Source organism: Eucalyptus grandis, chromosome 5, assembly GCF_016545825.1.
Source record: "Eucalyptus grandis isolate ANBG69807.140 chromosome 5, ASM1654582v1, whole genome shotgun sequence".
Lineage (NCBI taxonomy): Eukaryota > Viridiplantae > Streptophyta > Magnoliopsida > Myrtales > Myrtaceae > Eucalyptus > Eucalyptus grandis.
Genome location: NC_052616.1, coordinates 42,454,694 through 42,468,937, shown reverse-complemented (window position 1 = coordinate 42,468,937; position 14,244 = coordinate 42,454,694). Strand labels below are relative to the sequence as shown.

General features: G+C 40.8%; 1 protein-coding gene across 1 annotated transcript; it reads right to left on the bottom strand.

Moving 5' to 3' along the window:
- Positions 1-7,274: 7,274 nt before the first annotated feature.
- Positions 7,275-11,045, bottom strand: LOC104445001 (transcription factor bHLH106). Its single transcript, XM_010058777.3, has 2 exons — positions 10,149-11,045; positions 7,275-8,041 (listed from the first exon to the last, which is right to left on the bottom strand). Exons 1-2 carry the CDS (start codon positions 10,443-10,445, stop codon positions 7,538-7,540), a joined length of 801 nt encoding a protein of 266 aa, XP_010057079.2. The 5' UTR covers positions 10,446-11,045; the 3' UTR covers positions 7,275-7,537.
- Between the last annotated feature and the right edge of the window lie 3,199 nt (positions 11,046-14,244).

Genomic DNA, 14,244 nt, shown 5'->3' with positions numbered 1-14,244 from the left:
GCGTATAAACTTGGAGAGGAGGTGGTTTCTTGGTAGATATTGGTGAAACATTGGGAATAGTAGATCGAATGGTGGTCACATACAAGTCTTCATTTAATTCAGACACGTCAATTGAAACATTATGATAATGAGTGGATTCAAAAAATGAAACATCAGCTATTACAAAATATTTTCTCAGTAATGGAGAATAACAACGATATCTCTTTTGAGTGCGGGAATAACCCATAAACATACACTTGAGTGCCTTAGGATCAAGTTTTGATACTCCAGGTCGATGATCACGAACAAAACAGATACAACCAAAGATACGGGGTGGTAAGACAAACAGTGGTTCACTAGGAAGCAAGGTGGAAAAAGGAATACTACCTTGTAGAATAGAAGAAGGCATGCGATTAATGAGATAACATGCAGTTAGAACAGCATCAGACCAAAAGATTTTCAGTACTTTCATCTCAAATAACATGGATCTAGTAACTTCCAATAAATGCATATTCTTCCGTTCAGCAACACCATCCATTCTGTTGAGGAGTGTCAGGACAGGAAGATTCATGCATCATACCATGTTGAGTCATAAAATCAAAAAAAGATGTAGAAAAATACTCCTTAGCATTATCAGAACGCATAACTTTAACATGCATGCCAAATTGAGTATAAATTTCAGATATAAATGCACAAAAAATAGAAAATAATTCTAAACGGTCTTTCATTAAATATAACCAAGTAACTTTGGAATAGTCATCGACAAAAGTAACAAAATATCTGAAACCCGAATTGGAAACCACACGACATGGACCCCAAATATCCGAATGAACTAATAAAAAAGGAGATGCTGATCGTTTAATGACTCGAGGTGTATAACTAACACGATGTAATTTGCCAAGTTGGCATGACTCGCACTCTAGACTCTTCTCTCATCGCCCATTTTCCAAATAAGAATAAGCAAACTTTGACCTTTTTAAATGATTATACCACACATCACTTAAAATGATTAGCAACTTACTTTCACAAGTTTTTCATCAGCAAATTAAATAATAATGTTGATCTAACTATTTTTATGGATGATATAAATATTTTTCATTCATTCATTTTTTTAAAATGATATAAGTAATCAAATCTAGGAAAATATTTTGTAAATTATTCATTTTTCGATGAAATAATTAGGAAATTCGGCCAGTTTTCGTCTTAGTTTACGAATAGGTGAATGTTTTCGAAAATACTTTTCCAAAAATGAATATACACATCACTTAAAATGATTAGTTTTTTTTTTCATCGAAATTTTTTTTTTTTTTGGTCCTTGTATCTTTTTTTAGGTAGAATAAAATTTTATTTTTTGGTCCTTGTACGAAAGGCTTGTTAGAAAGACGAGCAATTCCTTCCTTGTTAGAAAGACATTGATGAAGTTAGGTTAATGTTAAATATTAAATAAGTCATGATTTCATCTAATAATTTAATTTTTTTAAATAATTATCAATAATTAAGTGAAATTTCTCTTCAAGAGAGTTAAGTAATACTTTCAAATGACAATGTAGTGCGGTAACAATCTTTTCGGTTCTTATTTCATTTATTGAAATGTTTATTGAAATTAAAATACTTGTTATGGTCCTTATCCATGCAATAAATTGGTGTTCTAGCTAAACATCCAATTTTTTGGCGTTACCTGTAACCGGGATTGGAGTTCTAAAGCTCAACCCTGTGAGCTTCTTAGATGTTTAGATATATTATGAGAAATAATTTTATTTGTTCGAAAATCTTGTAACAAGGGGATACAAATAAGCGTGAAATTAGATCTTTCAAGTAAAAAACATTTGTCAGTTTGAGCAAATGTTTAAATTTCCGGATAATCGCTCAAAAGTTTCCTGAATTTTGGCACTGTTGTGCAATAACCCCTAATCGTAAAAAGTTACACATTATTTTCTTGAACTTTGATTATTGTAGCAGTTATTAGTTTTTCCGTCTACACGACTTACTCATTTTTCTTGACCCGAATAACATCCATTATGCGGTTGACGAAGTTAAAAAAATAGAAATGATGCATGGTTGAATATTTAGTCCATTTCAGGCGATAATCAACGGCGATGGGCAAATGAAAAATGAGCGATTATGACAAACTCAATATTTTAGAGGGTATTTTTAAATTTTCAAAGTTTGAAGGTGATTGCACAATGGTGCTGAATTTCAGGTGTAATGAACATGTAACTTTTGAAAATTCGGAGGGGTTGGACAGTCGGGGCGCGCGTGACAACATTTCCGTTTCTCTATTTCTCTGTTTTTCTATTCCTAAGAAGAGATTTGAAACAAAAATCTGTTTGATAACATAATTTCATTATTCTATTTCTAGAACAGATTTCTATTCCAGAAATAGATTTGGAGCAGAAATTAGAAGTTAAAATTTTTAGCTTTTCTATTTCTAAAACATAAATAAGAAATCCAAATTTTTCTCATCGTGCACTCTCATTACCGCTCGTCGCCCAATTGCCGCTTGTGGGATGCCAGACACCCGCCACCGGCCCTGGCCACCAACCGCCGATCATCGGCCATTGAACATAAGCCGCCAGACACCGAACTCTGGCCGCCCTTCGCCAACCGTTGGTAGCCGGATGCTGAACGCCCATGAGTCGTTAGCCGCTCGTCACCAATCGTTGGATGCTGGAGGCTTACCACCAACCACTGGATGTCTGTCGCCGACCGTTCGCTGCTCACCACCAACCACCGGATGTCGGCCACCCACCTCCAAACTCCAACCACTAGCCACCTACCGCCGGCCTCCGATCGCCGAACTCCTGATGTCGAACATTGGACGTCAAACTCTAGACGTTGGACACTAGTTGTCGGTTGCCGGACTCCAAACTTCGGCCGCCCGTGCCAATCACCAAACTTCGATGCCGGAAACCGGACGTAGGACTCCAAACTTCGGCCACCCGCTACTGGTCACCGGATGACGAACGCTGGTTGTTGGACATCGGACTCCGGCCGCTAGACGTCGGTCGTTGCCACTCTTAAAAATAGAAATTTTATTATGTTATCAAATGAATTTTTATTTCAGAAATAGAAATTTTGAATCAATATCAAACGCGTTTCTTTACTCAAAAACTCATCCATGAAATAGAATTTGGTCAGAAATTGATTTTTGTTCAGAAATTTTATCATGCACACCCTTAAAAGGTAATACAAGTGTGACAAGATAAATGCTCACCAACTAAGAAATCCATATTAGGTTACATGCCATAACTTACAATTCAATTAATACATAAAAAAAAACATTCATTAATCAAAATGCCCTAATGTCAAGGAAACCTTAGAGGAATTTATAGATTCACCTCGAAACAACCCTTTGAGCTAGGCAAATCCTAGGATAATGCCCTTTTCCTTTGAGAAAATTACCTTAAAAGTCATAAACTTGTTGTAATTATATCAATTAAATCCTATACATTTTACAATTATGCTAATTCAATTCATTCGGTCAATTTTGGCCAGCCGACATTGGCGTGGACACCATTTAGATAACACTAACGTGGCAATTTTTTTAATAAGATTTTATCTTATTTTTGAATTTTATTATTCTTTTCTTTCCTTTTTTTCTCTTCTTCCTCTTTGGTTTCTTTTCCTTGCACCGGCCGCTAGGCGAGGCAAGCCAAAGGAGGAAGAAGAGAAAAAAGAAAACTAAAAAGAAAAAGAAAATACAAATAAATAAATTGAAAAATAAATAAATATATTATTAAAAAATTTCCGTGTTAGTGTCGGCCAACTAAAATTGACCGGGTTGACTGAATTGGCGAAATAGGAAAATGTTAAAATTGAATTGGAAAAAAAAAAAAGTAGAATTGAATTGATACAATTGCAATATATTTAGGATTTTTTTTTTTTTTTGGTTGTAATACTGCCTTTTACTTCTGAAGACAAAATAACAATCCATGGACAAAACATAAATGAAAATCGTATGTACTTATGACTCTAGAAATAAAATACATTGCATATGACTCAACAACCATAGGAAAATCTAAGGTTATATTTGTTTCACGGAAAATATTTTTCTCATTTTTTGGCATTTGGTTTGTTTAGGGAATGAGTCGACTGAAAATGTTTTCTTGGTAATATATATATCTTTAAATTTAGGAAAATGATTTTTGGTCCAATACATGACTAAATATGGGCACTTGGACCATAAACTCTGCATCGGAGCATAGAAACCTGAATGTTAGATCCCAAGTCCTTAGTACTTGGGTCCGACCAAGTCTACAAAGGCCAAGAACAAGTTCCTAGTACCCATGCCTACATTCCTAGCAATCAGGTTGGGGTCCACAAAGGTCATGCTTGAGTCCTCAACACCAAGGCCTAGTTTGATAAAGCTATGCCTGAGTTCCTTGTGCAGGGATTTGGATCCCTAGTGCTTGTGCCCAAATTGTTAATGCTCAAGTCCAGGTCTAATGAGGCCAAGGCCCAATACCTCGGTGCTCATGCTAGGGTCTCTATCGCCTTCACTTGGGTCCATCAAGGTTGAGCACAGGAGCACAATGACTAGGCCTAAGCCCCCATGCCTAGGCCTATGTCCATAGAGGTCAAGCTTGAGTCCATTGAGGCCAATCTCAATGCCTATGCTTAGATCCCCTATGCTCGAGGTGAAAGATCGAAACCCAATGCCCACATCCTCGACACTCAAGCTCGGATACACCCAAATTGGGCCAAAGACCCTAGTTCTCATGCCCAAGATCTCTTGCGCACGAGCTTGGGTCCATCAAGGCTCGAGCCTGAGCACTATGGATCCAAGCACAAGCATTGGGGTCTCAAGCCTCAGCACTAGGGACTTGAGCACAAGCAATGAGGTCTCAGGCTTGGCCTTGATGGACCCTGACCTAGACTCCATGGACTTAGGCCCAAGAGCCGAGGACCCAATCCAGTTGTCAAGGACTCGAGTACAAGTACTAGTGTCTCAAGCCTAGGCTTAATGAATTAGGGATTAGGTATTGGGTACTCGAGCTTGAGCGCCAAGTCTCTAGCTTGTCCTCTATGGACTAGGGCACTAAGGTCTAGCGCTCGGCTTCTGGTGACCATGACCTGGATGCCAAGGGACCTCGAGCTAGGTGTCTGTGCTCTTAGAGCACTTGTCACGGGTCGATCTCTTTGGGTCGATCAAACACCACGCAGCCTTAGGATCGGTGATCCCAAGTCAGCCTTAGACACACGCTCGCTCGAACACAAGAACCAAATGGGCAAAGAGAGTATATTGCTTGTGAATGAACTATTTACAAAGTTGGAGAGGGATCCCTATTTATACAAGAGCGGGTCGCATCTCAGCCGTTGATCGTCCCTCCAATCCAAAGATTCATTTTGAATCCATGTCATCATTACAAGCTATACAACAGGCTACTCGAAGGCTACTCAATGGTCTGCACACAGCAAGCCCTTGGGAAGTCCATGGGTTGCGCGCGTCAGGCCTTGGGCAGACCATGAGCGTGTGTCAGAAGCAAGATTAGGGTTGCAGGTCCGTCTAACATGCGACCAGCCGAACCGTCACGGGCTGCTCGAACATCGTTCATAGGTCGCTCATGGGCTGCGCATGGGCCTTCTGCTCGTTCTACTCATGGGTCATTCGTGGGCTGCTCTCGGGCAACCCCTTGTATGTGACATGGCCTGTCACGGACGATCTTGGATCATGCTTTGTCCGTGGGTCGTGTCATTCTCCCCCACCTAATCAGACGACGCCCTCGTCTCGTCCGTGGCATGGAATGCTTCGATGTGCTTCTTGAATTTCCACAGAGCCTCGGAGGGTTCCCAACTTGCTTCACTGGGAAGGCCTCTCCACGGACGAGGTATTCCTTCCTTGGTGCGCGATATTTCTTCCGCACAATCCGATTAGCCATGATGCACTCAACATCCCGATCATAGGAGGTCTTCACCCCAAGGGGCGCTCGCTGTGATGTGCCCCAATCTGGATCATCCTCGCCCACATGAAACGGTTTTAACATGCTCACGTGGAACACGGGGTGTAGCCTGAACTTGGGCGGTAAGTCCAGCTTGTACGCCACCTTTCCAATCTGCTGTATCACTCAGAAAGGGCCTTCATAGCGACGGATCAACCATTTGTTTACATTCCTATACCGAAGGACAAGGTGTAATTTGGCTAGCACCAAGTCCCCGACCTGAAACTCCACATGCCGTCGCTTTTTGTCAGCCCATTTCTTCGTGCGTTTCACGGCCCTATTCAGACATGCCCGAGCCAAATCCACGTGTTCACCCCCATTCCTTAGCGAGCTTATATGTGGACGGGCTACTTCCTCGATACCCCAAGGCGAGTACGCTCGGCGTGAGCGGCTACTGTCCAGTCACGATCTCGAACGGATTTTGGTTCATGGACTCGTTCCGCTGCAAGTTGTAGAAAAATTGGGCCACGTCAATCAACTGGGCCTAGTTCACTTGCGTGTTGCTCACATAGTGCCGAAGGTAGAGTTCCAGCAATCCATTCACCTGCTCAGTCTGACCGTCGGTCTGTGGATGCATGCTGGTGGAAAGGTTGAGACTCGTCCCTAGCAATTTGAAGAGCTCGGTCCAAAACTGTCCGGTGAACCGAGGGTCGCGATCACTCACAATCGTGCGTGGAACGCCCCAATACTTGACGACGTGCTTGAGGTCCAAGTGCTTGTGCTTAGGTCAAGGTCCACTAAGGTTTCGTTGAGACTAACGGGGCTTGAACCCACATCTTCCGCCTAGGTCTGGTTCTTAGGAGTACATTCCTTTTCTTTTCCAAGTTTCATCCAAATATAACACTCTTTGTAAAACAAACGGAATCTACGAGAATTATTCTTGAACTTCAGTACTTTTGTAATAACTTTCTCTAAAAACCCTTCAAATTGCGTGAAACCTGATTTATTCAAACTGGACACATAGGACCCTTCCAACATATATCACGAGACTTTGATTGGGGAGTGAAATCCTCATCAAATTGCATGAGAAAGCAACCTTCCTGCAACCTCGCATTCAATACTTGATAACTTGTAAACTCTTTAGATGATCCTTTGTCATACAGGCTATTGTACAGCAGTGCTTAAATGCAATCGTCTTTTCATATTCAAAGTTTCCCAATAGTTTTCGACATAGCAGATACCGAGTAGACAATTAAACAAGTTGGACCGTGACGAGAGGCTAAATTTCATCATGTATTATATTTGTGAAACAACTTCTATATTTCTATCTTATTATTAGTGAAGAACAGAAGAGATTGCATTTAAAATTTGCTTTGCTTGGAAAGGAGACAAGCCGTGCTATTAACTTATCACAAATTTAGCTGAAAAATTACAACACTGTATAGCACCATAACCACGAACAGTCCAAAATAAAAGACATGTCCATGTCTTAAGAATATTGCACATCTAAGAGTACAGCACTACAACTGTTGCCACCGCAGAGATTAAATTGCCGGTAGCAAGCTGCAACGTCAGCCGGCCGACCACCGCAGGCACGAGTCTTTGACCGGTTTCCTATCCATCTCATTGATTTACAATTATCACTTTAGGATGAAAAGAAAAGAACTTATTTACAGTGTCTAACAATAAGACCTCGTCTCTCGGGACGAAGAACTCGACGAATCAAAGGACGTGAGTCGACGCCTCTTGCTCGTGATTGTCGTCCTCGGGGAGTACTCGGGCAAGTCGGGACTTTTGTCGCGAAGAGAATTAAGAGCCTGGTGAACGGAGCTCATTAAACTTTGGCGTGCCTCGGAATCGAAATTTTTGCGCTCTTCTGCAGAGCTACTGAAGACAAACGCGTTCTTCACCCGGCCTTCAAGTGTCGAGATCTCGGTCTTCACTATCTTCAGGGGAAGAACCTCGAGAGCTCGCCGCATCTCGGACAGCAGCTCAGGTCGGTATTCGCAACAGATGGATGCCCTGAAGGAAAACTCGTCGTCTCTTGCTCCGTCGCCACACGGTTCGACCGTTATCTCATCAGCATCCATCGGCACAAGGAGGCCTTTACTCGCTTCGATGGCCTTCTTCTTCAGTTCTTTCACTTGGCTCACGACCTCAGCGAGTAGCGTAGCTTTGTCCATCTATTAAGAACAGGATTTAAGTTCGGTGAGCATAGAGAAATTGAGATTGGCAAAGTTCACAGCGATTATCCAGTCAAATCTAGATGTCCCTAGCAGCCTCAGTAATGAAAATTATGACACGAGAATAGTAGGACTAGTTCAAATCCGTTGACTTTCTGCAGTTTCTTTCCCCGAAATAGTTTAGTCAACCACCAAAGCATCTGCATATCTATAGAATACAAATTTCGAGGAGAGCCGACTGCTCTAAATACGCAGAATCTATATATTGCCATGGCAACTCAAAGTCGGGATCCAAAGCAATCATACGATCAAATAAATTATATGTTTCACACAATTGTACATTTTAGTCTTACAAGATCAGAAAGTAATGATGGAAGTATTAAAGAACGGGTTAGATCGAGCCCACAGAAAATATATAGTCGTCGAAGGACATAAAATATAGTTGAAGGCTGGAAGTCTAACAATGAATCTTCCACATAGCCATTGGTATCTTTTATTTAATGACTAAATAAAGGAAGTTTGCTATTCAATGGATGAATTCACGTATACGATTCGCAATAATACTCCAGGAAAGGTAAACTCCATGACGTGATCCATGCCACAGTTGGCCTGGTGCCCCCACTCATTGCCCCCACTAATTATTGATTAATCTACAAATAGAAATGGCCTTCAACCGACATCAGAAGCCGACAGCCAAATATAAAATCAGTTCAAGCTTTGCAAATGTCTTTATAGGGCCACTTCTTAATAAACAAACACATGACTCTCCACTTAAATAGACTTCGAACCTGCCAAGAAGTTAGAGCTTCGATTTCTTAATAAATATTTGACTTGCAACCCACTACAGGAATTAGGCAGAACAGCTTCCGATCCACCTCAGACATTTTGTTCCAGTTCGTCTCTGAATAAGAAAGGTTCATATGCAGACAGACATCGCCAGTCATGCATTTATTTTCTTAAATCTTGTGCTCTGCCTGTTTTTATCAGGAGCAGCCTAATTTTTGTCCTATTCACTCCATGATACAGATGAACCTGATAAGGATTTGAAAACGAGCAAACTAGGCTATGACGTCTACTTCACTCCACCGACGGTTAAACTATCCCGCCAATTGTATAGATGAATTGCGTGAATCATGCACCGTGTCAAGTTCCATTAAATACGTGTAATGGCCAGCTGCAGTTGCAACACAGAGGGCTTAATGATAAAATACCTCCCAGTTGACACCAGCGATAGCCAAGTCAGACCTAACCTAACTCTCCACTGTTGGCAAGTTATGCAGAAAAAAGACGGCGATTTGCATTAAACTAACTACAATACACCAGACAATAAACAAACCTTCATCTAAGCTTTATAAGCAAAGCAAAATTTTCCTCTTGTGCTTTTTGCAGGATCTATGAACAACTGTAGCAAAAAATTAGGTGACCTACAAAATTGAAAACCAAATTTCGGGAAGTTTCAGCTCCTCAAGGCATCTAGGGCATTAGGCAGAATCTAGGGCATTAGGCAGAAGATTTCAGAGTGCTGTGCATTGCTCCTGGACATACTTATTGCAATCTAACCCAGCAGTCAACAATGAGATTCCCTTGTTCTCAAGTTCACCATCATCCTACTGATTAGGTTGAAAATTCCTCTACTCCATGCTGTGTAAAAATAATAGGACCAATCAAATATATTCCCTCTGTCCATTGAGGAAATCTCAAAAGCCCCGCAGACGCTGTGATTACATGAAAACAATCTACTAATTGAATCCAAAGACAGTTAACTATTGAATTATCTTTTTTTAACTGGTGAGTATTATCAGTTGATATCAGTTTCTCACTGCTTGGCATCACCAATTACCAAATGCTTGAGTCGTATAGCACAAATGGCGAAATCAAAAATCAGTGGCTAAATTGCCATGGAAACACCAAATAGTAATCCAATTGACAAACTTATAACATGCAGCACTCAATTGAAACCAATCCACCAGTCTCCACTCTGGCCCTCACAGCAAAATTCATAAACCGAGACGAAGACAAGAAACTAACTTGCTTATCAGTAAATGATAACATCTATGAGTAACTTCTTTCTTTGTTGCGAAAAGGGCAAATCGGGAACGAAGAGTACCTTATCGGTGCAGGGGACGAGTCCACGGAGAGTGTTGAGATGAGAGTTGATCCTCTCTCTCCTCCTCCTCTCAGCCTCGCTATGACTCTTCATGGCCGCCATGAGCTTTTCCTGCGTAACCCCCTTCTTGATCACGCCAACCGGAGCCTTCACGAGCTCACTCTTGTCACTGTCCAACACCAGAGACCCGCCTCGCGGGACCCCATTGATCCCACCAAAATCGCGCTGGAACGTATCGAACATGTTGAAAAAATCGGACCCAATTGGAAAACTCGAGTTGGGAGCGTACAGAGCCATGTAAATCTTCGATCCTTTACTTTTCTTCTTCTTCTTCTTCTTCTTGTCCTCTCTGTTTCACTCTGCTCTGCTAGCCCCGTGCCTTTCAGGAAAGGAATAGAAGGTGACCGGGAGGGCGAGTGGCGGGGGCGAACCAGAAGGAGAGCTTCGTAAGAGCGAAATTCAATTGCTTGCTCGCTTTAAATTCGATCATCCCGCAAGTGGACAACGCCCGCGGTCGCTTGCGAAGAAGCAGGGGAAAGAGCAGGGGAAAGAGCAGAGGAAGGGGGGTCAGTGTCAAAAGACTAAATATTTCTTCCTTCTACTCTTGAACTACAGCATTTCGAGCGTTTCGGGGAAGTGGGCAAAGTTTTTAGGAGGCAAAAACTGAATCTTCTTTTGCTTGGTCCGGGTACCTCGGGATGAATATTCTTGGAAAGGCTTGGACAGAGAAGGTATTCGAAATCAAGAAACGGCAAAGAAGTAGTAACACAGAGAGAGAGAGAGAGAGAGAGAGCTTGAGCTTTTACGTGGGGAAAAAAGCAGTGATCTGAGAGCAATGGGTTCCCATATATATAAACCTCTCGTCAGGCCATCAAATGGTGGGGAGGGGGATTCGACAAAAGTGGGGCTCATGTCAAAAGCGGGACCGTTCAAAAGGCCGCTTCTTAAGGTATCCGGAAGGGCAAGATCCTGCAAAGATCTTACCGCTGACTCGCGATGGGGGATCCGGAAATGGGATCTGGGGGAGATGCTATGCGGGGATCCCATTGACCTTTGGAGCCATCGTTCCGTGCGCGATCCGAGTTCAAAGGCTCGAAAAGGAAAGGCCCAACAACAAGAAGCAAAGAAGGAAAAATTAAAAAAGGAGGAAGAGGAGGAGGCCGACGTGATGGCGGAATCTTTCTTGCATAGGCACTGACGCGGTGAAAACGTCAAGAACGCGAGTTGAACTCACGAGGAAAAAAATACCACGTGTTCCGAACACTGAAAAAATTCGAGTTAGAAAAGTCAAATTGGATTTTTCAAGTTAGGGTGCGGTTTGGCTCGATTTTGGAAAACGACCTTTGGGAGCTCTGATGGTTCTTGGGCATGGGTATGTCAAGGGGCTTGGAGACCTTTTGGAAGAGCTTTTGGGATGCACGATGCATTTTCAAAATCCACCAAAGACCCTTTTCTTTCTCTGTGCAAATTTCAGCGGCTTTAAATTTTGAGGATTTCTTGAGTGCAAATAGTTTCTTTTTCTTTCCGGCGTTGAAGAGCTTCGGGGATACACATCACATTTCCAAAATCCACCATAGACCTTTTTCTCTCTATTCAAGTTTCAGCCGGCCTTAAACTTTAAGAATTTCTTTAGTGTCGATGAATTCTTTTTCCTTCCAACATGGCCCTTTTTAAAAATAACTTTTGGGATACGCATCAAAATTTTCAACATCCACCAAAGACCCTTTTCTCTTGATGCAAGTTTTAGCCGGCTTTAAACTTTGAGGATTTCTTGAATGCTAATGTTTTTTTTTCTTTCCTTTCAACATTGCCCTCTCCCAAAGAGCTTTTGGGATACGCATCGCACTTTTCAAAATCCACCAAAGACTTTTTTTCTCTCTATGCAAGTTTAGCTAGCTTTAAATTTTGAGAATTTCTTGAATGCCTAAGGTCGTGCGATCCGACAAGGGCGGCCTGAGATCACATGACCCCAGCCTACCTTAGCCGAGGTCGTGTGACGGTAGACAAGGTTGCCAGTGCCAAATCTAGCTCACCATTTATTTATTTATTTATTTATTTATTTATTTAAAATATATACATAAAGTCCTTTATACGTCTAATTTTTTTTCACATAACATTTAAATCAAATATGATTCTCAAGGAATCGTTCAATTATAGTTTAGTGAACACTTTACATTTCGAAAAAAATCCATTAACCAAACACAGCCTTAGACAAGTTTCCCTGTCTAAGCACTACATCGAACTGTAAACATGCTTTTTAACATGCTTTCCCAATTGATATTACGAGCCTTGTAACCTCTTCCCGAATTAGTAATAGGATCCCTTAAACAGTGCACAATGTCTGAATGCTCATCAGTTAATTATTGTTTACAAGTTACTAATTTTGGTATTACCTAAAATTCAAATTCTATGACAAGAAAAGATGGGTAGTCGCATGTGCCACGAATCCCAACTTCGAATAGTATATCAAAAAGAAAGGAAAAAGTCTCGCAATATTCGTTGAGTGACCAATTAAAACTCAAATTTCAATAATTTTATTAATATATCACATATTGCTTGTCTATGTGGTTTTATATACATGTGATCTTCCCTATATATCAACTTAGGTTTTCAGTTTGGAAATTTAACATGGCATCAAAATCAAAGTTCTATTTCAACTTACTTTGCGTATCGAACCCACCTCAATTTGTCAAATTTCACGTGCCGCTCTTAATTCAACTTGCACGTAAGAGGGTGTTAAAAGTATCCATATAACTTGTCTACATGATTTACATGTTTTTTCTATACATGTAATTTCTATTAGGAGTGAGCCTAGTTTGAGTTGGGCCAGTCGACCCCTATCCCAAGATTAATCCGCACATTGTTGGTCCTCAATTATTGAAACTGAGGACCGACCTTATTGAAATTGGGACCAAGGATTGAACCGACTCAATAGGTTTGGTCTGACCCCAGGGTCAACCCGAAGCTAATCGATAATTTTTTTGTTTCATTTTTTGTATTCCCTAAAAAAGCAAGCCTATCATTTCAAATTATATATTCATCGACAATGCGGTATTGTGTAACCACACTATAAATAAAAGTACATATTCAACAAATTTAAAATAAGGTAATAATAGAAATTTCACACTTACTAAAAACAAGAAACCATAAAAACAATTAAGATCGCTCATAGAGATATGGGACAAGATGGGGAGTTGAGTGGCGAGCAGAGAAGTTGAGCAGGGCAAGTGGTGAACAGAGAAGTTATTTCTTTCGATTTTGGCAAATTGAAGACTAAGAGGACAAAGAAAACACAAGAGAACGAGTACTAGAAGAGGATGCTGTGAAGAGTCGTTTAGTTTTGTTTATGCCGTTTTGAACGCCGTGAGGAGCCGTTTAATGCTGTTAACGTCGTTTGACTTAAGGTTTTCTCTTTAGAATATATAGAAAATTTATAAATAATATATTAGATATATATAATATATTGGATAAACAATATATATAGTCAAGTTTGATTCAAGTTGAACCGACCCTAAATTTCTAGGATTGAGGATTAACCTGCACAATGTTAGTTCAAAGATTTTTTAAGATCAAAGACCGACCCAGTCCCTTAGGAACTGAACTAGGACCGGTAGGGTTAGGCCGGTCCAGGATCAATCGATTTCTATTCACCTTTTGACTTAAGATTTCAGGTTGAAGTTTCTAACCATTTTTTTAAATGCTTTTGGAGCAAGATGTGTCCCTTGCCTTGCTAATCAAATGGCGACAACTGTTATCGAGACATTCTTTTCTTTCCATAAAATCGAAAGAAATTCATAACACTCAACTTTCCATTATTGGCTGGCTGGACAGTCGCGTGAAACTCCAATGACACCTCCAATCCCTTTTTCATAGGGTCGATGCAATGCCAATCGATGCTTTCTGACTTTTTGCTGTTGCTAATTAGGATGGTTTGAAATTCGATGTTTGTCGTAACGTCAAGGGATGAAATTCTTGCAAAAAATTTCAATATTATATTATACAAAACCACGAAATCATTTCCACCTTGAGTAGAGACTATACAAATCGATATCAAAGTAAATCTTTCTCAACTTAATAACTGATATCGTCTTTCTAA